This window comes from Typopeltis vanoorti, chromosome 16 (genome assembly GCF_054136105.1).
Source record: "Typopeltis vanoorti isolate ZY-2024b chromosome 16, IOZ_Tvanoo_1.0, whole genome shotgun sequence".
Taxonomy (NCBI): domain Eukaryota; kingdom Metazoa; phylum Arthropoda; class Arachnida; order Uropygi; family Thelyphonidae; genus Typopeltis; species Typopeltis vanoorti.
The window spans coordinates 12,723,009-12,747,786 of NC_143564.1; the positions used below are offsets into that span (position 1 = coordinate 12,723,009).

General features: G+C 36.5%; 2 protein-coding genes across 10 annotated transcripts in view; one reads left to right on the forward strand and one right to left on the reverse strand.

Moving 5' to 3' along the window:
* Positions 1-24,778, forward strand: part of LOC150097851 (uncharacterized) — a 98,980-nt gene that overhangs the window by 14,201 nt on the left and 60,001 nt on the right. The window contains exons 3-5 of one of the 6 annotated variants that reach the window (XM_090406312.1): positions 9,456-9,545; positions 12,094-12,197; positions 12,523-13,508. In XM_090406312.1, coding sequence (XP_090262438.1) covers positions 9,456-9,545; positions 12,094-12,197; positions 12,523-12,597 — 269 coding nt within the window. In that variant the 3' untranslated portion in view covers positions 12,598-13,508. Of the gene's footprint in view, positions 1-9,455; positions 9,546-12,093; positions 12,348-12,522; positions 13,509-24,778 lie in introns of those variants that run through there. The other 5 variants (XM_090406314.1, XM_090406315.1, XM_090406313.1 and 2 more) reach the window with 5 other exon arrangements.
* Positions 21,185-24,778, reverse strand: part of fmt (phosphatase 6 regulatory subunit 1-like protein fmt) — a 450,952-nt gene continuing 447,358 nt past the window's right edge. For all 4 annotated transcript variants that reach the window (XM_090406310.1, XM_090406311.1, XM_090406308.1 and 1 more), the window contains one exon: positions 21,185-22,700. In XM_090406310.1, the coding sequence (XP_090262436.1) occupies positions 22,640-22,700 (61 nt within the window). In that variant the 3' untranslated portion in view covers positions 21,185-22,639. The remainder of the gene's footprint in view (positions 22,701-24,778) is intronic.

Sequence of the window (24,778 nt, forward strand, 5' to 3'; positions counted from 1 at the left end):
ATGTTTGTTGTTATGAGATGTAGATAAGTGACGTCATTTGTTATTTGTAAATAAATGTCGTCATTTGTTATTTGTAAATAAGTGACGTTATTGTTTTGAATGGAAAGGATGATATTAGTGGTTAAGGAATCGTGTTGTCATTGGTGGACACTTCTGACCAGATGAAGATCAAGATAAGATAAGGAATCGTGACGCGAATGTTTGTTGTTATTGAGTTTGGAAATTCACAGTTTCGAGGTTTTCTGAATAATTTAATTATATGCTATGTCACTCAAACATACAGTTTTTTTTTTTTCTTCTATAGATGGTTGTACTAATTTTCCAATACATTTTGAGGTATTTCTTTCCTGTTAAACGGTGGGATTCTTAGAGTAAGTCGTGATGGCGGCAGTCTTTCGAGCTTTTCTGAATAATTAATTATATACTTAAAATACCTGTCCTTAAACACACACAAACACATACACATTAGACATAAAAAAATCGCTAATGTATCCATGTTGATACTCTAATATATATCCTATGATTATTCTTATGGGAAAAAAAAAAAAAACTATTCAGTATTAGAATTACGCTTACCAAAAAACATACGAGCAGTTGTTATGTATAAGTTAAAAAAGTACTTACAGCTTTCCAGATCTCTTCTAAATACGAATATTCCAAAATAGTTGAATTTTATATCCACAACACAACACAAACACAAAAACCACAAAGAATGAAATTTCTGTAAATACTGTAACCTGAACTAGTTACTTCGTCCTTTAGATTACAGACGTGGTTTCGTCATTTGCAATGTCCCATAGTGAGCGGTTTTCTTCAAAGGGGATGACATGAGTCACATCCGTAAATTGGGGTATTGTTCAAAAGGTAGCATTTCCTCAAGTTTGGATATTTCTCAAATAATTACATATGACTAAGGACTTAGTATCAAGATGTTTGAATAACACATATCCTAAAATTATTCATTCTTCGTTACCGTCGGAATTCATTGGTGTTGTAATTACTTAATGCTTACATTTAATTTTAATTTAGAGTACTATCCGATTGGTTGTCTGTATTATTTATTTCCCACTGTTGCCCAAGCTAGGTGGGAAAGTCTATGCGCCGTTTTGTTTAGGTTAAGTGTTATTTCCGGTTTCGAATTCCGATTGTTGTTAGAGTATGGAATTCTGACAAGTGAAATTATTATTATTATTTATTATTATTATTTTTCTTCAAATTGAATGGTTATTTTCTATATTTTACTTTTAAAGGTCATTTTCTACCCCCCCACCCCCCCCCCCCCCCACCCCCCCCCCCCCCCACCCCCCCCCCCCCCCACCCCCCCCCCCCCCCACCCCCCCCCCCCCCCACCCCCCCCCCCCCCCACCCCCCCCCCCCCCCACCCCCCCCCCCCCCCACCCCCCCCCCCCCCCACCCCCCCCCCCCCCCACCCCCCCCCCCCCCCACCCCCCCCCCCCCCCACCCCCCCCCCCCCCCACCCCCCCCCCCCCCCACCCCCCCCCCCCCCCACCCCCCCCCCCCCCCACCCCCCCCCCCCCCCACCCCCCCCCCCCCCCACCCCCCCCCCCCCCCACCCCCCCCCCCCCCCACCCCCCCCCCCCCCCACCCCCCCCCCCCCCCACCCCCCCCCCCCCCCACCCCCCCCCCCCCCCACCCCCCCCCCCCCCCACCCCCCCCCCCCCCCACCCCCCCCCCCCCCCACCCCCCCCCCCCCCCACCCCCCCCCCCCCCCACCCCCCCCCCCCCCCACCCCCCCCCCCCAAATAACAAATGACGTCACTTATCTACATCTGAAAACAACACACACCCACGTCACCATTCCTTATCTTATCTTGATCTTCATCTTGTCAGAATTGCACCACCAATCACAACACGAATCCTTATATCTATCATCACCCATAATCCCATACGCGAACCAAAACACAAGAGCTGAAGCCAGTGACACAGTTGCCCACACGGAAATTCCAAACATTCCAGACCCATGAAGCCATGCACACAATGACGTCATCAACCAATCACGTCACGATTCCTTATCTTATCTTGATCTTGATCTTGTCAGAAGAGGCTCCCCTACTACTATCTCGGATTTGACGTTGTAATCTTTCTGGATTATGCAGTGTAGACACCAACTTTTATGCCACGTTATATTTCAGATAGAATATCATCTGCTTCAGAATTGCTTTTCTAATTCAACTATTGGCATATGTACTCCTGTGTAGTCATTTTGGATATTTTCTACTATATAAACATTTGTTACTTCCATTTTAATATGTATTCAAATTTATTGAGCATCCAAAACAGTATTTCCAGTTTTTATACTGCTTTTATGGTACTCCATCCAAAATCTCCCTACGACTTTTTTTTTTTGTTAGTTGTATCCATAACTGAAATTTCCATGTTTTCTCTATATTCTCTAAGAGCACATGCTGAATCACTAGTTACATTTTTTTATGGTTTATGTCTTCGCTTCATGGATTTCTTCTTTAACTTCCAGTATCCACTATGGATTTTCTTGTCACCCTTGCACATAGCTTCATCTGTCATTCTGGGTTTTCTTTAGATTTTGCCAGTTTGAGGGTTTTCAAATTCCTTCACTTCCCCAATCTAATATTTTTATATTTGAGTTGATTGGCTTTTCTGATTTTTTTTCAGAACTGTAGTACACATTTTTATACAGGGTGACCATAAAATAACTTTCCCTCTTTGGAGGCATCTGTAGCTAAAGCCAATAAATGGAATGAAAACAAATTTTATATTGAGACTTTTGAAGGCATGGGGAAATGATTTCCGCGAAAAAAAAAATACAAAAAGTCGCCGATAGGGGAAATTTTGGCGCTGACGGAGCCGAAAACAAGCGGATAATTACATTAAAGGCAGATAAAATGGAATAATAACATCTCGACAGTGTAAGCGACAGCCGCGTGACTCATTCCAGCTGGATATGTGGTGCGTTACAATGATAATAAGAATAATAATAAACTAAGACAACAACTTGCGCGGCAATGAATAAAACATTTCCTGTGATTGAACTCACAGGAAATGTTTTATTCATCAGAATCAGGGTCTCCTGCACCACATGAACGATTTTCAATGTGCTGACCTTTCTTGTGTACAACAAATTGCATCTGGTGTGCGACATGCTCTACAGCTGAGTGTAAGGAGTCGGATGGGATGTTCTCTTTCAAGACATGCAAGTTGGGAACGCCACCAACATACACAACGGATTTCAAATACCCCCACAGCCAAAAGTCACATGGAGTGATGTCCGGGGATCGATGCCGTCGGAAAGAACTGACTGATAACCCGACAGTGATGATTCGAATAACTGCCTTTATGTTCCCAATCCCTTTTTAAGTGGAATTAGTGGCGCTGCTGTCACTTACACACAGTAAAATTTCCATAATCCTTTTTACCTGCGTTTACTGCAAATATTTGACTGCTTTCGATCCGCCAGCGCCAAAATTTCCCCTATCGAAGACTTTTGGCACTAAATCTTTTTTTCGCGGAAATCATCTCCCCATGCCTTCAAAAGTCTCAATATAAAATTTGGTCTCATTCCGTTTATTGATTTTAGCTACAGATGCCTCCAAAGAGGGAAAGTTATTTTATGGCCACCCTGTACATTATAAACGAGTATGCCATGCTAAACACTGGATGGTAGTCAGTTCTTGTTTGAAATCTCCTGTACATTGTTGAAACAGGTTGACGTTTCTCTGCATCAGTGGTTCTCAAACTTTTGTCTTCGTGTACCACCATTAGACATATCCGCAAGGAGATGTGTTTTGCATTATAGGAGATACTGAGATAGGAGTGTTGGTAGCTTGCTCCACCTTTGCAACGAGTTGCCCTGGTGTTGTACCACCTTAACTCAGTCCTGAAGATACTTTCAGGTGCAAACTTTGTTTGCTCACACTTGGATAAAGGATTAAACTAATTTTATTATACTCTAACCAAGTGAAAAATAAACTTTCAACATCTTTCTCTAAATCCAGAGTAATTTATTAAAAAAGGGTGGCACACCATTTGGCAACTCCTATAGGTAGAGATGACCTGCTAATGCTTCTTCCTGGTATCTCCACTTGGGCCTGGCTCCCACTGAAGAGACCTCAATAAAGGTTGAAACTAGTCTGGGTTGTGGCCCTTCCCTTAATGCATAACATTAGACATATCTGCAAGGAGATGTGTTTTGCATTATGGGAGATACTGAGATAGGAGTGTTGGTAGCTTTCTCCACCTTTGCAATGAGTTGCCCTGGTGTTGTACCACCTTACCCCAGTCCTGATGATACTTTCAGGTGCAATCTTTGTTTGCTCACACTTGGATAAAGGATTAAACTAAATTTATTATAACAATAAGAAAAACCTGTACTCACTGAATTTAACATCGTACATCGTTTATTCTCGCCGATGACAAAAGACTCATGATTTTTGTTTAGGGGAAACGATATGTATAATACTTGTCACACTGAACAGAGAAATACTCAAACAGACAGCAGGACAACTAACCATTCATTAGTTCATTTTTCCCAGTATTTATGTGCCGTCGCATATCTAATTACTACGACACGCGGTAATCTAATGAAATCCCAGGATATATAATATAAGAGTGATACTAGTAACATTACTGGCTTAACGGGTGAAGCAAAAGCTTTTCATATTCCCGGCTATCTTAACAGAGACTGTGAGTGGAAAGAGTTTATGAGCTATATTGCTCGCCCTGATTGGGCTAGGAGATTAATCTTCAGTGAGGGGATTTAGGATGGATTTAGGTCTTTTGTGCTTAGAATAGTCCGTTGCATCATAGTCAGCGGCCAGTTGGATCAGTCTGTTAGGATGAACACTTGCCTTTGAAAAGAATTTGGTTGCTATAGTCTGCATGAAGGTGTAAATATAGGGGACCTCCGTGTCGCGGTGCAGTTGGACAGTTCGGATGAACCATGGAGCGCCCAGGATCATTCTAAGACACTTGTTCTGAATGCGTTGTAATTTAATGATATTTGCGTTTGAAGTATGGCTCCAGGCCGGTGAGGCATAAGTGAGTATTGGACGAACCATCAGTTTGTATATGAGAAGTTTGATTCTGGTGCTCAGTTTGCTGTTTCTGTTTATTAGCGGATAGAGCTGGGCTATGGTTTTGGATGAGTTTGCACAGAGAGTCTTGATATGGGAATTGAAAGTCAGTTTACTGTCCATTACTACACCAAGGTACTTGATCTCTGTTTTCCACTGAATTTTTGTGTTAAAGAGGAGAATATCTTCTTTGGGAAGCACTGATCTTCTAGAGAATAAGACGGCTACGCTCTTCTGAGGATTCACCTGGAGACGCCATTTGGCAAAATATTGCTCTATTTGCAGTAGGTTTTCTTGCAGTTTCTTGATGGCTAAGTGAGGCTTTAATGATCTGGCCAATATCGCTGTGTCATCAGCGTAAAGAGCTTTAATTGAAGATAATGGGTTGTGTGGTATATCATGCAGGTATAAGGAGAATAGGATTGGTGCTAGTAAGGACCCTTGTGGAACTCCAGCCAAGATGTGTTTCTGTGAGGACATCACTCCACTTAGTCTCACTTGCATGCGCCTATCGCAGAGGTACGTCTTTAAGAGTTGAATGATTCCGATTGGGATACCGGATGATATAAGCTTGTATAGTAAACCATAATGCCAAACCTTGTCAAATGCACTGGCTAAGTCTAGGAAAACAGCCCCAGTGCATTGGCGCCAGTTAAAACCTGTGATGATATGTTCCACCAATCTGTGTATTTGTTGTGTGGTACTATGCAACTGTCTGAAACCAAACTGCTCCTCAGGCAGGATGTTTAACAGGAGTACAGAATCTTGAAGCCTAGTAAGAATTACCTTTTCAGCTATTTTTCCGAGATTAGAAATGAGACTGATTGGTCTGTAATTCTGTGGCAGAGTGGGATGCTCTCCAGGTTTATGAATTGGAACAATGTATGCCAATTTCCAGTAGGAAGGGAAATACTTGTAGTGAAGTATGGAGTTGATTATGTTTGCCAAATGAACAATAGCTTTGCGAGGTAGAAGTTTTATAACTTTGTTGGAGATGCCGTCGGGTCCAGGAGGCTTTTTATTTTTGAATTTCTGAATAATAGCATATATTTCAGCAGGTGAGGTGGGTGTGATTTGAGTAGAATGTGTGGGAGCAGACTTGAGTGAATATCTGACATTATGGTGTATCTTGTAGATATGACTAATGTCAAGGTGACCGTATGCGGGTTTGCATTGATTTTCAAGATGATTCGCTATTGCCTCAGCTTTATCAGCATCGGTGTGGATGAGACCTGAATCTGTTTGCAGAGGGGGAAGAGGTTTATTTTTGTTCTTGATCTTTCGGATAAGATTCCACACAGAGTGGCTGTCAGCGGAGATTGAGGTCAGTTTTTCTTCCCAGAGTTGAGTTCTATGAGCTGCGAGTGCATCTCTCACTGCAGAATTTAACCTATTTAAGATCCGTTTATCTTGTGGTGCCCTAGTGTTATGGTATCTTTTTCTAGCCTTATTTTTTTCCCTAATCAGATTCATAGTATCTTCAGGCAGGTGGTTGGACTTGTGGGTGGTTGCAGGGGTAGTAACTGCTGTACATGCTGCTGTAATCTGTTCTGTTAGATTTTTGACAGCTATGTCAATTTCCTCTTTAGATTTAATGATGGGAACAGGTCCAATATATTTCGGGAGCATCTTGGAGAGCCTTTCCCAAGGAATAAATGAGTGAGGGGGTGGGGATGATTTTTCAAGATTTCCTAATTTTAACCTTATTGGATTATGATCTGATGATAAATCATTGATTGTTATTAGATTGTATTGGAGTCTGATGTGCTGCAGTATGGCTATGTCCAATACATCGGCCCTACCATAGCTGTTGTGATGGGTGGGATCAGCTGGGCCTATTACGTGAAGGTTGTTGAAATCAGCATAGTTCTGTAGTATCTGTCCATTTTTGTTAGTGGAGTGGCTATTCCAGGTAGAATGCTTGGCATTTAAATCACCTGCCACAATGGTAGGCTCTCCAGTGTCAAATATGGCATTCAAATCAGAAGGTAGTAGTGCTTTTTGTGGTGGATGGTATGCTGCAAAAATTTTTAATTTGCCTACTGAGCTCGTGAGAATCTCGATGCCAGTGATCTCAAGATTGGAGGTAGTAGGAATGTTTATGGAGTGATGAGAGAAAAAAATTTTGATGAAAATTGCCGTGCCTCCACCTCTGTGGGTTGATCTGTCAGTTCTATACGACTGATATCCATAGATTTTGGGATTGTCTGCTGGTCTTAGATGCGTTTCATTTATTAGTAGAAGATCTGGCTGATGTCTGTGGGCAAAATTTTGGAGTTCTAGGATCTTATTTCTTAAGCCGTTTGCATTCCAGGCTATTATCTCTAGGGCTTCTGGTTTTAATTTTTTACCGTTCATTAGTGAGCGCTGAAATGATGACTTGAGTATCTTTTAGAAATCTGTTAGTAGAACTTTGTGAAGGATTAGATCTGCTGAAATCTAATAGCATATTTGCCAGGGACGCGGTAATGATAGCTGTCATATTTGGGCGTGATGTTTACTGTTCTAGGGATGTCTGTTTAGGGCGGGTTACATCTGCATATGTCCTGGGCTGCCAGCTTAGAGTCGTTTTTTGAGGGACCTCAGTTTTCAACAGATGGGCTTCTGAGTTTTTATTCTGTACTTTAGGAGGCTGTGATGTAGCCGCAGATGTAGGCGAGCTGATGGAAGGAGAGAATGGTCCCTCTTCAGATTTCCTGTTACGTGGATTGTGCAAACATCCTCTGTAGTTGGATGTGTGAGGACCGCCACAATTGGCACATTTAGCCGGGGTAGATTTTGATTTAGAACAGGTGTTGGTTGGGTGACCAACCCCACACTTCAAACATTTAAATTCGGCCCTACACATTTTCTGGGCATGCCCAAACTTTTGACATCTATGGCATTGCCCAGTAGAAGCTCTCTTCCTTAACGGTTCTACCGAGATTTTTAATCCACAGATGGTTGTCAAGTCATATATGTGTTTATAGGTTTGACTGATCTCGATCAGCACTAATGGCATTGGAGTCTTGTCCCTCCTGCTGACCTTGATTGGTGGTAAATCACTTGAGTGCAGGTCTGTGATGATTTCATCGGTCGAGACATCCTCAGGCACGCCTCTAATCACAACCTTGAGATTTTTTTCCGAACCGAGTGAGTAAGTATGGTACTGAATTCCTCTGGAATTTAGTTCTGCTGTTAACCTACGATAGTCTGTGACAGTTTTAGTGTGAATTTTTACACCATCTGTGATATTCTTTGCATTGTTATATGAGATCTTTAGGTTGTTCATTATGCTCTTTAGAGTCATCCATTTGTTCTTCTCACGCAGGATAATCGGGGGATCTTTTCCCTTGCAGAGGTAGGTGAGTCTGGGGCAGAGCCATCTTCTTCCATGACATCTATAATCGGTGTTTCGGAGGTCACAGTTTTGTGCTTTTTGCTTGCGCGAACCTCCTGGAAATCAGTGTGGTCAGTACGGGAATGATCTTCACCCGTTGTTTTTTTTTCAGTAGCGTTGTCTTGGAGTAGTTCAAGAAGTTGAACGTCGTCCGTATCAACTTCTTGGATTTCATGAACTACTACCTTACCTGGCCATTTTGTGTGTAGCAGATTTCCAATATGCTTGAAAATAGCCAGGAGCTGTTTGAAGGTGAGTTCCTCGTACGGCAGGTCTGTGGTTGGACCCACGTTTTGTTCTGGAGAACAGGACATGCTTTCTATTTCTATCTACCGTATTGTGATAATAAGTAGTTTCTAAAATAATAACTGATGCAATGAAACAATGGCGATGCTGATGGCAGTAGGCCTAGCGTATCGCCGTTGCTTCGGAAAAAAGGTTAACTTACCTACTGAATTAGTTTTTATGAGCCTATACAAGAACCAGACCGGTTGACTATACCAGTAGGACTATTCACTGTCAGTAAAAATATTTGTTGAGTTCATTAAATCACATTTTATATCAAATATCAGAATCGCGAATCAAATGTATGAGCACTAGGCAAAACGCCCCCTACTTTACCATAAGAGTGATACAAAAAATGATAACTTTTATATACGTTTCATCCATTAAAATCAAAATATATATATTTTTTGTTTTTGATTTAGTTATTTGTGGCAATTGAATATTTTGCTTTTTTTCAAATAAACGATTCAAAATTTCGCAGCACCCAGTTTGAGAACCACTGCTCTACATGAATTGATGTGCATTTTTATTTTGTAACACAGTGTAACGACTTCTAAATCCTAGAGGTGAGGTACTTGACATTTATTCATTCTTCCCCAAACTGCTTCTATATATCTGGAATTCAGCTCAGGTTTCCAAACAAGAAATGGAAAGTGAGAATAAAATTAGTTTGTGTTATAAGCTGTCATGGTTAATGAATAAAACCTAATTTATTTTTATAGAAAGGAAAGATCTCCTTCCTCCTCCATGCCCTCATTGTATAAAATCCTACACCAATGAACCTCTTTTTAATGCTGAAGCACTTGCCAAAGGTGAGCAATTTTCTACTTTACTTCCAGTAAGATTTCCTACATTTGGATTCTACATTTATTTCAGAAGAAAAACACTTGCAAATAGTCACAAATGCTTTATACGATTTGAAATCTCATTCCAATCTTTATACCAGTTTTCTGCAACATTGCAGTGGCATTTATTACTAATATTCTCTTCTAAATGAGTACACAAATCGACCAGTAATTATCCATTCATTAAATACCTTAACGCACACACTTAATACTGCATGGATTCTCTAAAATGAATGCTACTTTGCGTGTTAACTATTTATTACCTCGTAGGAAATGCTCTGCAAGTTGAAGTGAACTCTAAATTTGACCCAGAGCCGCCCCCCCCCCCCCCCCCCAAGAGGCATTTTTGTTAAACCAAACGGACATTGATATATCAAGAGCACGTTAGATCTCGCCAGCTGATGTGGCGTTGAAACGTAGGCCATAATGTTTTGCGGCACCCGCTCATAATTACTGAAAACAAGGTTCACTATTAAATCTCTTAGAGAAAATGGATGTGACCAAGTATTTCACCGGCGAATATAGGTGCCATTTACTTGGCACAGTAGACTGCATTTGTCAAGAATAAAATAGACGTGGTGGGCATAGCTGTTATAAGATGGCTGCTACTTCCAAAAGTTTGCATTGGTTTAACTTACTACATAAACATCCTTAAGAATTTAGGTGGGGATGTATGAAGAAATGAATATTTTTAGTAAGGTGAGTAGCTAGCTTTTAGATTTTCTTTACGCAGGATATGCAACGGGTCTTCCCATTATTTTATTTTATTTTTAAAATATGAGCTTTTTTTTTGATATTTCTCTCCATTGAAGCATTTGAGACTTATTTATGCCCTTTAAAATATGTGGAAATAATGAATACCTATATCAGTTACTGCTGTCACTATATACATAAACCATATACTGTTATGTGACTAATTCTGTTACAAATTTCATCTGGCTGTAATAACTTCTATTTAAGTTGAGTTATCCATTTCACTTTTATTTGATAGTTATTGAACAGGACAATTTGCCAGATTTGAAGCATTAAAGAACCAAAAGAATTCATTTAATCACTCATTAAATGAAAGATTGGTATGAAAGACTGTGAAGTCCAAAACAGATCACCTGATGAGTCTCAAGGCTCCATGGCAGTGCCTTAATAAGAATTAATTATCAAAATTACACTGAACTTCAGTTAGTGTTGTCATATGCTAACAGTTATGTGAGAGATTCTCCTAATGCCTGGCAGAACTGCATTAAAACAGAAATCACTTACACAATATTTGTTTTAAAACCAGTCATAGGTTCAAGACTACTTAATTTTTTTTCATTGTAATTCCAATTTTATTTGGAAACGAATCTGAAATGATTGGTTTATTTTCTAGCTATAATTGGATCTTTTTTTTGTGACAAAATGATTTGAAATTTAATTCCTCCTACGGAGACGTTTTCAGATTTCAATTAAATGACATTTATGATCACTTTTACAAGTGGCAACTGATAAGACTGGTGAAAAAGTGCTGCCATCGCTTGGCACCTAACCTCAAAAGGATATCTTGTCTGAAACACGAGTTCTGTTTTAAGTTTACGGGATGAAAAATTCCAAGTTTCTAGGAAGAAAACCCATTTGCCCATGCCAGGGATCGACTAACTCGGGAACAGGTCAAAGAAAGGCTTAGAAAAGGATCCTCTACTATGTGTCTAGGCTTAAGTTTATCTTCAGGGAGCCTAGTGCAGAGGATGCAAACGCCACTTCCACTGAGCTTCAATTACAGTTAATTACACCAAAATGTGATTACGTTTCCATCCTTGCATTCCTGCTCTGCAGAGACCTTAGTCATTATTGTATTGTTCCACCAATTTCAGCAAAATACAGTTGTTGCGTTGCTAAAGGTCCTCTGAGAAATTCTGCTCCGTTGGACTAAAATGAAGGGAGATTACATTATAGTGTTTGCTTCCTCTGCAGGCATGTTGAAGTCATACTGTCTAAATGGTTTTTGACAATCTATTCATCGGTTTAATTACACCAAAATGTGATTACGTTTCCTTCCTTGCATTCCTGCTCTGCAGAGACCTTAGTCATTATTGTATTGTTCCACCAATTTCAGCAAAATACAGAATACAGTTGTTGCGTTGCTAAAGGTCCTCTGAGAAATTCTGCTCCGTTGGACTAAAATGAAGGGAGATTACATTTCATGTAATCTCCCGTTTAATTCATGTAAACAAATCAGTGATATTTCAGTCTCATGTTATTAAAAGCCCATTACGGAAGCAGGTTCGTTGTGGTTTAGGACAGCTGCTTGGCTGATGTTGAACGTACTCCCCTTTGAGATTAGAGTCCATTTAGTAAACAGCAACAACAGTACTACACTACTGAAATCCGCCTCTATTAAAATTTCAGGCAATTTCCTATTGCTTTTTGTGTGACATTTACATACATTTTTTGTTTAGTTTAAGTTCTGAGCTAAGAAATGCCATTTAATATTGCCTTCTTAAATGTTTTTTATGATTTGGTTCATTTTATTCACTTATAGATAAGAAAAAAACTCAGACACTTGTCTTTGATGTAGACTTGGGAATCCTTGATGGGTCTGAAAAGAATCTGTATGGATCCGAAAATGTGGATGACGATATAGCAGTAAGTGAGGATAAAACGATACTTAAAAGTAAAAATGAAAAGAAAAAATGGTGGAAGTTCTGGAAATAGTCTTTCTCATTATGTCTAATCTACTTTGCAATGCCAAATAAACAAGTGCAATAAACGTGTATTTCTTATCTTGAAGCAAAATGTGTGCAACTTTATTAAATTTCTTTTAAAAGTATATATTAATACTGCAGATTTAACTCATTTATTTTTTGGGGAAGAGATATTGGAAAGCTGTTTAAATCAGAAATTGCATTAAAATAGCTATACCCCCCCCCCCCCCAAAAAAAAAAAACTAAATCCTTTTACTTATTTATAGGGAGTAGGCAAGGTCATTTCAGCCCTATCTAATTTTTGGAGAGTGGGGAGAACAGTTCAATATCTCCACCTGTAGCCAATTCGAGATAGCTGGCCCAAGACTATCACTAATTACTGCTGGTATCTGGTGAAGAGAGGCAGCTGAGAAGTGCCACCATCTTGTGGTCCCTAATCATAACACTATGTTTTTACTGTCTAAAAACAGTGTGGGTTATGCGGTCAATTTTCTTGAGTTTGTGGGGGAAAAACCCCGCTTGCCTGTGCCAGAGATTGAATAACTCAGGAATTGGCCAAAAAAAGTTTAGTAAAAATTCCTCAAATGGCTATTTTCTACACACTGTCTAATAACAGGATTTTGTAAGTAACATAACTATCATTCATCCTTAGTCGAATGAATGAATATTACAATCACTGTCAGTATCAGAAAACCCATGTAGCAACTTAAGGAAAAAAAAAAAAAAGACTGATTGGTATGTCATTTAATGTTAATGAATGAAATAAAGAAATCTGAGCTTGGAAGATTTGGCCCAATTTAATAATTTTTACATTGAAAAATTTGTAATTTTCTACTTGATTGAATTGTCCTAAAAAACAGTACAAAAAATAAAACATATTGGATCTGTATTGGTTTTACTGCTGACACTTAAAATGTCATTGCTTCAAAACTTGAATTTTTTTTTAGATGTTTTCACAGTTTATCTCCCCCACCCCCAAGATTCACCTTTTAAATTATGGATATCTATTATACATAGGTGAATACAGTAGCTGCTTCAAAGCTCAACAGAAAGTAAATATTACATTATCTTCACGATAGTGATCTACTGTTTAAATTTGTCAGCTTTTGATCCATATAATAATGCAGGTTTAACAAGTTGAAATGCATACTATATTACAAGATAAAGTGAGAAATATATCAATACTTTTCCTTGATATCAAGAAACTGTATTTCGCTGCAAGGATCTGTGGCTTTTCCTACTTTCTTATGAAGTAGCTAAGACTTAATTGTTCCCTTGATTATCTGTGTTTTGACATATGGCAAAAGTATACTTCATCTCCATATACATATATATATATATCTCCATATACATATATATATATTTATATACAGGGTGTTCGGGATAAATTTGACATATTTATAATTAATTATATTTTTCCGTAAGTTACATGTATTAACACGCACTTCTCTTCATTTAAAAGTTTGGACCCTTCTTCATTCATATACAAGATGTCAGAAAGGATGGATAGCTGGAACCCACCTGAATCATGGAAGAGAATAACTTGTATCATGATGATTCGTGCCCGCCATCAAAATAAGGATATTACGACTGCTGCCCAATGCTCCCTGAATACAGTAAAAACAATCAGGCATGAACTAGAGACTTGCAATGGTGACTACGAGGATGTAGCAAGAAGAAAGATCCCTAGCAGACGATCTGATTGCGTTCGTACAGCAGAATTCCTCGCAAATCTGCAGGAACAGGTGTTGAAGAACCCTGGCATTGGAATTCGGGCTTTGTTCGTGGAGTTGCTAACTGTAGTCAAGCCCTGGATAACAAGGGTAGGCAATGGTAGGCCGTATGTATGGCAGCAGGATTCGGCCCCTTGCCACACCTCTGGGAAAAGTCAAAAATGGTTGTCTGAAAATTTCTACGACTTCACCAGTCCAAATGTTTGGCCTCCAAACTCCCCAGACCTTAACCCCATGGATTATTTTGTATGGGGCGCAGTTGAAAAAGACACCAATCGCACTTCCAGTAATACAAAAGCCCAGTTAATGGATAAAATTAAAACAGTTTTTGCGGCCCTTCCCAGGGAGACTGTAGCATCAGCTTGTTCGAGGTTCCGAAGCAGAATTGAAGCTGTGATCGATGCTAATGGTGGTTATTTTGAGTAAATCTTGTTGATAGTATTGTAATTAACTCTGCCTGTAATTTTTTTTTGTCAATTCATTAAATTTAATAGATACAAAGAAGATTTTCTTTTTCCTTACGAAACTGTCAAATTTATCCCGAACACCCTGTATATATATACAAAAGGGGTTTGATTCTAGCTATCATTTTCCTTCTGAGCTGATTAATGAATTATTCGATATTTGAAGCAAGTAAGAAAACTTTCTTCTTCTAGAAGAAATATCATTTTATATCCTCACAACTCTGAAAAATTGAAAGTATAATGCACCAGATGTCTGCTGCATTCTTGTTACTTTTGTCTCTATTCAACTGCTAACGATCACTCCCATCTTCTGCTGAAGATGTAATGAAGGAAAAGACTACTTGCCACTGACCTCCCCTACTTTCTTGAAGGATTAAAAAAACATGGATTTATTTATAAAATTAATACCATGCTAACACAAAATTATTTAAAAATCAATTCAAAAAGCCAAACATAAAGGGGCATCAAATCAAGTTATCATAAGGTGTTTCTAGTCAACACACTTTAATAAGAAATACCAGGATTAAAATCAGGACTCCCATCTCTCTTACATATATTTTTTCAAATAATATTTAAAATGCACAGTTAAACACCACTATTCACTCTGTTTACTTAAAAGTGGATGTTTTGTTTATTGCAATTTGATTTATTTTAATCTTCTCAAGCACATGGTGAGATACCATGTTTGTCATAATAAGTCATTAATTCTGTATAACTGCAGCTTAACATACTTTTATAGATATAACAAGATATTCAATGAAATACAATGTTAGTGTAATTTTACATTAATTATTTTATAATCACATTCATGAGCTTGGCTGGCTAAATCTCAGTGAAGCAATGTTGTTTCATGTCATTTTTATTTCTTTCTATTATAATTTTTGTCGGTACAGTACATTTAATGTGATGCATGTTCAATAAAAATCAATGTTTTTCTCTTCCTGGCTCAGGCGCTATTTTTTATTCTGTGAAATGAGTATGGAAATTGCTTGTGTAGTTGAGAGTGGATAGCAAATATCCATATCCAATCAACAGAGGCATGTTGATTGGATATTTGTGAATGTCCTTAGGTGGGAGATGAATTTCATTGCACTCTTTCTTAGAGATCTGAAATAGCTTGCTAAAAGTTCATGTTCAGATTTCCAGATTGTGAAAAAAAAAAAAAAAAAAAAAAAAAAAAAAAAAAAAAAAAAAAGAGAGTGTTCAAGTCAATTTTAATAAACAGGGCTGAGTTAAAACAGAAAAGAGGATGGAATGGCAGAACCACATCAACGCAACTGGTGTAACAAAACAAACAGGCGATATTTTTCTAAATAACTATAATATGTTACATTCCAGCAATAACGACTAGGGAAAGGAAGGAATAACTGCAGTATTCAACACTAAATATGAGGATAATTTTGAAGCAATTTTAAATAACAATGCAGATAAACATCAAAATGGGAATTGAATAATGATTTATTTGTGCCCATGGTTTCACAGAATGATCTATTAAAGAAGAAGGGGAGAAACTTGATTTATCAGAGAAGGCATCTGACTCTTCTTAGAGATCTAAATGGCACAGTAGGAAATAAATACCAGACATATAGAAATGTTTTGAGAATAGTTGGAGTAAGCAGCAAAGCTAAATAATAATGATAAATACCTACCTGCTGGATTTTTGTTCAAGACATAGACTAGGCATTAATAACACCACAAAGATGTGTACAAATTCACATAAGAGAAGACAAGAAATAAAGTCTCTTGGGCTATATTACTGCTGATACAGATATCTTCACAATGGTTCAGGACAAAAGAGTATATACAGGATTTGAAACAGGGAGTATTAACCAAGATAAAATTTGAGAAGAAAAATAAAATATACAAATATTATTCAACAAAAAAATGAAAGTTAAAAAACAACAATCAAACCTTGAATATTCAGTGGCAGACTGAAGAAAACTGATTCAGCCAGGGAGGCATGTGGTGAAAATGTTTGCAATGATAGAAAAATCCAATCATGATGCACTCAAGAATTCAAAAAGGCACTCTTGGAAAAGAAGAAATATGTTTTATTCTTAACAAATAAGTTCAGCAGGTGTCATGAGAGAATATAGAGTAAAATGTAACAAAGCTAAGTTGTGTGTAAATATAACTAACAATTCATGAGATTATTTTGCAAAGTATACAGAAGACAAATATCATGAAGGTGGCAAAATGTTCTGGAGGCTACTGAAAGAAACTCAGATACAGAGAAAAGAGTACCATAAAAGGAATCAGATGATAAATGTGACATAACAGTGATTAAAAATATTCAATAACAACAAAAATTCCTGATTGCAATCTGGAAAGACACCTAGACCCAGAAATTCTCAAATGTGCTGGTATAAATTTTACATCAATCAATTTCCTTAACTTCAAAAGATACTAAGAAAAATAGTGGAAGGGAAACTTTGAGAAGAATAAGTTCAGGTCAGATACAAAGATATCAAGATCAGATTTTAAGAGATGAGGGGGATATAACAAAAATTTGTTTGTTTGGATCTGATAAAGATAATTATTGCATGAAAGACTGTTTAAAATGTTACAGTTGTATAATGTAATCAAGAGATATGGAACAACCCAAGCTATGTTTAGTTGTGGAAGGGAAACTTTGAGAAGAATAAGTTCAGGCCACATATGAGGATATCAGGACCAGTAATCAGAATGAAGAAAGGTACAGGAGATGGCTTGATGTGAGATAAGGGTGCACACCATCTCTACTGCTGCCTGATATCAAAATTGGAGATGTTAATTGTAGCTCTTTATGAAGATTATGTTATACTCTTTAAATAAATCCAGGATTTGTTAACTAAACTTAATAGTTAAGTTAGCTTTATGTTTGCTGATTTTCATATTAGATTTGTTACTGCTGTAACAAATCTAGTATGAAAATCAGCACATAAAAAGTAATAGATTATGAAAATAGGCCACAATGGAAAGCATCAGTTTCATTCTGAATGAAGAACCTATAGAACAGTAAACTTGTTTACTGTTTAGAGCACAAGTAAAGTTGGTAAATTAAATATGGAAATAAACAGAATAAGCAAAGCTGGTACAGCAGGGAAACAAATTAATCTATTTATGTGCAATGAGAGAGAAATTAGTCAAAACAGAACTAGCTAGATACAAGATAGCATTGAAACCAAAGAGCTGGGTTAGAAGCATAACAGAGACTACAGATATGAAAGGTCTGAGAAAATTAGGTAGTGAACAGATGGCATCGATGGCTGATAAAGATATTAGAAAGGACCTTGATGTTGTTAACCTTAAGTAATGTGTGAACAGAGCTAATCCCAGTTAGTATGATATCATTCAAACAGAATGGGAGAGGAAAGTTAGCAAAGCAAATGTTTAACGATTTATAATAGGAAAACAACTCTGAATAAAACTAAGACCTGACAGATTAACACACTAATCTGAAGGAAAATCGTTAACAAGAAGTTATATATAAAATATAAATTTTTTATGTTGCACTATCATAGTATCCTATACACCCCTTGAGGGTACTTATCAGGAATATGTACCCACAAGTATGGTGATAGATGATGAGGCCTGAAAGTTGGGTTAAGAACAAAACCAATGAATCAAAAATTGGAAACCACAGATGCGCCATCTAAGAAATAACTTAGTGAGTGTGCACAGTTACTTAAACAGAATGGAAGGTGATTAGCAAAACAAGTGTTTATAAGCAAAAATAACATCATCATCATCAAATTCCTGACAGTACTCAAGGGTATGATAGTACTACACGAAAAATTTACATCATTACTAACTTCCTATCTACAATTTTCCTCCAAATCAGTCTGTTACTTGTCAAGACTCCAACATTATCAGATCTTATATTTCTACCGTCAAAGGCACTTTGCACCGTATCAATCCACCTATATCTTGGTCTTCCTCTGAGTCATTTTCCTGCAAACCTGGCAGAGAACACTTGTTTTGCTAATCTTTCCTCGCCCATTCTGTTTAAGTGATCATACCACCTGAGATTAGCTCTGCTAAAGCATTCCTGGATGCGTTAGCAGAGCAAGTTCTTTCCTAATATCCTCGTTTTTAATATGATATTACCATTGATGCCATCTGTTCACGCCTCTAATCTTTCTCAGGACTCTCATATCTGCAGTTTCTAGTTTTTGGTCAAATGTTTTACTTCTGACCCAGCTCTCAGATCCATAAGTTAAAACTGGTTTGAACACTGTCTTGTATACAACTAATTTAGCGTTCCGACTAATTTCTCTCTTATTCCATATGAATTTATTCAATTGACTGCCTACCACCATACCAGCTTTGTTGATTCTGCTGCTATTTCCATATTTAATTTACCATCTTCAGTAAAAATCGTGCCTAAGTAGCTGAAGTGTCTTACTTGTTCCACAGGTTCCCCATTCACAACACAGTTGACATTTTAACAATTCTACCTATTCTCATTGTCTTTTTAATGCTGAACTTCATACCATATCTATTAAAACAGTTATTCAATTTAGTCAGGGAATCTTGCAAACTTGTAGCGGATTTATTTACAAGTATAACATCATCCGCATAAAGCAAAGAGCTGCCATTAACATCTCCAATTCTGATATCATGTTTAATACTACTTTCGTTCATAATAGGTTCCATATAGATAATGAATAACAGAGGGGATAATGTACATCCTTGTCTCACACCAGATTTAACATTAAACCATCTTCCTGTGCTTCCTTCAATTCTAACTGCTGACTTACAACTCAAATAAAGACTAAGTATTGCTTGATATAATGCCCCATTGACACCATATAATTGTAGCATATTGAATAACTTCTCTCTTGGCACTTTGTCACATGCTTTTTCCAGATCGACAAAACTTAAATACAGATCTTTGTTATATTCCCATGCTTTCTCAACTGTTTGTCGTAAACTGTAAATCTGCTCTTGACAGCCTATATTTGGTTTGAATCCGGTTTGTTCTTCACAAAGTTTCTCTTCCACAATCCTTCTCAACTGTTTCAAGTATACTAGCATAAATCTTACCAGGAACACTCAGTAGGGAAATATCTCTAATTCTCACATTCAGTTTTATTTCCCTTTTTATATATGGGTACTATGAGAGCTCTACTCCAATCATCGGGAATTCGTCCCTCTGTCCAGGCTTTCTGAACTATGAAGTGCAGCCACCTGTAAGACTCTTATACTACCATACTTCAGCATTTCTTGTCAAATATCGTCTACTCCTGCTGCCTTTCCACATTTCAAGCCTTTGATGGCCTTTTCTACTTCAAGTATGGATATGTATTCCTGACTGCATGCCTGCTCAGTGTTTTTTACCACTGTGCTGTCATCACTGCTTGTTTCATTTAGCAGTTTTTCAAAGTAATTACTCCATACTTCAAGGATATCTTTTTCTCCTGTTTTCATGTCACCTTTATCATCTCTAACTCCTTTTACAGCACTCTTTCCTCCATTTCTGAGCTTCTTCAACAACCTCCAGAATATCTTACCACCTTCTTGATATTTATTTTCTATGTTCTTGCCAAAGTCCTCCCATGACTTTTGTTTAGCTAGTTTTACAAAGTATTTCGCTTTCTTACATTTGTCTCTGTATTCTGTAAGAGCAAAAGCTGACTTATTTGCCAGGAACTTTTGATATGCTTTCTTCTTTTCCTTCACTGCCTCCTTAACTTCCTGTGTCCACCATGGAGTTCTGATTTTTCTATCCTTGCAGAAAACCTCACCACATGCCTCTCTGGCTGAATCAATCAGGGTTTTCTTCAAGGCTTGCCACTGAATCTCCAAGGTTTAGTTCCTGTTCTCAAACTCTTTTGCAAAAATAACAGGAAAAGATAAAGATAACAGATGGGAGTATGCAATTAGGGGTGTCTGAGAAGGCAGAAATGCCAATGCTGATCATATTGAGGACCTGATAAGGAAGCTAAACAAGTGCAGAAGGAAGTTGGTGGTAGTAAACCAGTTATGAAATCTTAAATGTGTTGAACTATTATACAATGCAAACTTCCTTGAGGAAGGTTTTCCCCAAAAAACGTGTTGATATATAAATAAAAATAATATGGTTGGATCAAGAAAAATGTGACAGACATTCTCTGGTAGAGAGCCCTATTAGAATGCATCTCATGAAATGTGTTTAATCCCACTAACTGGCCATGACATCTATAGACGTCCAGCTAAATCTGGATATGATTCTGTAGCACCCATTGTATAAAATGGATAAGAAGTGCAATTTGGTCTCAATATTTCATCTGCCTTGCCGGTAGGGAGGTTAATGGCACCACTTTTCCAGATTGACGAAGTGCCTAAGGATTCATGGTTAGCATGCATTTTGAAAACATGACACTGTCATATTGATGAAAATATTGCATAAAAAAACAAAATTTTCTCATCTCTAATTTTTTTTTTAAATAACATGAAACTGCTGATGAGGCTTCATGTTACTTTAAAAACTTAGTTCACCAATTCTAATTGTCTTCAATAATGCACCTATTGTTGAATAGTCTTTATATAACTTGCTAGATATTTTCCAAGTCATAAATGCATTATTAGCTCAAAAGTTGAAGTGGCAAACCAAATTCTAATTTCTATTCAAGAATTACTTTGGTATGTATTAAAGATTTCACACGATACAATATTTTATGTAAACATGATATTTCATCTTTAATTGCTAACTTTAGCCATTTTCCTTTTTATTTTACAGGCTGAATCATATAAAAATAGTGTAAGAATCAAGAAGTAATGCAATTTATTTCATGTTAAAAAAAATAACATCACTTGCATATGCATCCACAAGCCACATTTGCATGGTTATTTTAATTACATATAACAAATTCATACCAAAGTGTTGGTAGTATATACGTCAACATTTTAATATACTCAAATAAAAATTCATTTCACATTGATTTGATTCATTATCTTTTTATATATGAGCATTCTCATTTTGTGTCAATTTTAAAAATCATTGTTAAATTTAAACATCAGAAAATGTTTAAATTTGTTAGATTTTTCTTTTAAATTAAAAAAAAAAAACATTCCAATTTAAAGCAAGCATTAATTAAAATCTAAACTAGAAACTAGAATAAGCACCATATTTACAATGAAGTGCGGTATTGCAAAGGAAAAAAAAACATAACTTAGAAAAATGAGCTATCATAAAACAACTCCATGAAATGCTTTACAGCATTTCATAAAGGATTATAAGAGGTGAGGAGGGGAAAAAATTACATAGAGATATCACTTAAAATTACACTGGAAACAATAAAATGTTAGTACTAAAGTTTACATTTATTTATACAATTAAGAAAGTTCTGTAGAGGAATAAAATTTTAATATATATATATATATATTTAAAAAAAACATGACCTGCAATATACAAATGAAAAATTAGTTACTTTGTTTCGACATGTGATCAGAAATGTACATATGATAACTGTGAAATTTTAATTCCACCTCATAAATAAATTTAAGATTCAAAGTAGCTGAAGACAATGCAATATGATTCTGTATCACCGCTATATATAAACAATGATACAACATCAGTATAAGAATTAACCAGAATTGTGTATGTTAACAGTAAAGAATATTTTATAAAACAGCAAACCAAAATTTATCAGATCTATTGCGTTGACATTCAGCATGCCAGACTTAAGAGAAGATACCTCAGAAAAATATTAATACAGGCACAAAAATATATCTGTATGCTTCTGTTGTGTATATGATGTATAGAGAGAGAGGTGGGTTGTGGAAGTGTTATAAACCTTTTTCCCAAATTCTTCACAAATGCAAAATTTACCATGCCACTTATTTTTTGTTCATTTTAATCAATATCAAAAACAAACAGTACAGTTTATGAATATTTCTTATATCTCTTAATTACAAATATTGCTGTTTGTTTCTGATACCTTATTCCGAGTATAGATAACAAGAAATTTACATAGAACTACAAGATTCATATATTCTAAGAAGTATTTTCTTTGAAACTGTTTCCATGATGTCCACTAACATTATAATCTGTACCTCTGATATCTGATGCACGACAGCCCTTAGAGTTTAGAATAAGGGACTGACAGAAGAGGAGGAGTTTAATGGCTGTAATACTTCTGAGTGGCTTGTTTCCATCAACAAGCATAACACAAACCTAGTCCAATGGAGCATTAAAATAGCCACTACCATCTACTGCAGCTTCAAACAGGACCATTTAAAAGGTTTTCTCCTTTAACTGCTTGTAACTGCTCTCCTTGATGCCTAAAAAAGATTATTTATATATTAATTCTAAAGTTTCCTGGTGCTTAAGAATATGCATGAAAAATGGCTTGCTTAAAGTTCTTGAACAAACATACATAATGCCTATAAATTAAAGATACCAAGAAATTATATACTTGGTTTAATCCTTTATTCAAGTGTAAGCAAACAAAGTTTGCACCTGAAATATAATCAGGACTGGGGCAACTCATACATAGAAGCTAATGACTTTTTCCAACAACTATCTCTAATCCAGAGTATTTTAATAAGAAGATGTGACATCTTTTGGCTACTCGTATATGAAAATATGACTTCAGCATTACTTCAACCTTGGTGTCACCTCTGGATTTGGCTCCCATTGACGAGACCTCAATAAAGGTCGAAACCGGTCTGGGTAGTGACCCTTTCCATAATGCATAGCATTATACATGTCTGCAAGGATATGTGCTTTGCATTATGGGATACTAAGGCAAGTGATGTGAAGTCATTAGCTTCTATATACGAGTTGCCCCAGTCCTGATTATATTTCAGGTGCAAACTTTGTTTGCTTACACTTGAAAAAAGGATTAAACCAAGTATATAATTTCTTGGTATCTTCAACTCGTATATAGCTTCTATATACGAGTTGCCCCAGTCCTGATTATATTTCAGGTGCAAACTTTGTTTGCTTACACTTGAAAAAAGGATTAAACCAAGTATATAATTTCTTGGTATCTTCAAATGGAAAAACTTCCAATACATAATGTCTAGGAATAAAAAAATCAAGAATGCTCTAAATACTTGTTAATTCTTTTCAGTTTTCTCATCATCAATGTTATGATATTTTAAATCTGGAGATTTATGCACTATTTATATATTAGAGTGGAGAGATGATTTAAAAGTCAGGAAGAGTGAAGGAACTAAAATATCACCCTTTTGAAACATCTGAACTGAATATATCTACCTACACCTTTTGATTTTTCAATTAACTGTTGGTGGTGAAAATATTTCTGTGTCAGTCCTATTTCCATGCTGTTCTACCTAGGCTATCAATGCACCTTAGTTATTCAGGTTAATGATATTTTCAGTCCCTAAATAAAAGAAAGTGGCATTGAAATTATTGTATTATGTTATTCAGTAGTATCATGAGGGATATTAGTAGGTTTACTCCCCAAAACTGGAAAGTTTTGGGCAATCATTTCTGTTTAGCTTCAGCTGATGATAAATATGAGCTTCATGGCTTTCTTTATATATATAATCTTTCTAATAAAAATCAGCTTTCAATGAATCCTTGATATAGTGGGTATAATGTGACTGGCAGGATTTGATCTATAAGAATCATGGAAATGGATAATTATAGTCTTCTAAATATATTTGAGCAAAAAACTCTGTAAATATCTAGATGAGCATAAGAAAAAAAAAAAAATTATGAATTAGCACAGAAATCTGGTGAGCTTTTCAGAAAGACATCTGACATATGGAATTTAGATGAGAAATTTCTTCTGTAGAAAAACTATGATGAAGGGAATATCTATTACTTTTGTGATAATGAAGAGACATTAGAGATAAAAATAACTAATACAAAACAGTTCTATTTTTAGATGGAATTCTAGAATATAAGGTATGTATATTGTTCTGAAGTTTCATAGTACTTAACTTCTGAGATGATGAAAAGAAACATCAATGTACATTCCTGAATGTGTTTTCTTTCTATATACTAAAAACTGAGGACTACAATTAAGTTCTCTTTGGATGAGAATATGTTTTAATTAGAATTGATGTGGTTTCACTCTTTACAAATATCCCTCTTACAGGGAGTTACTGTGTGATTTTTTTTCTCAGATATAAAATTATTTGATTTGCTGTAAACAGTTATTTTTTCTAGCTAAAATAAACTATATAAACAAACAAATAAGGAACTTCAACTAGTTCACCTATCCATTTCACCTTGGCCAACTACTAGATGAAGCATATGAACCAGTGTATGGCTTTCATATGTTGACATTTTCACAACTTAGAGCTTCAGTAATGAAGAGTTCTATGTATTTCTTCATAAAATTACTTTACTGCATCTGAGAATTAAATTTATTATTATATTGGCA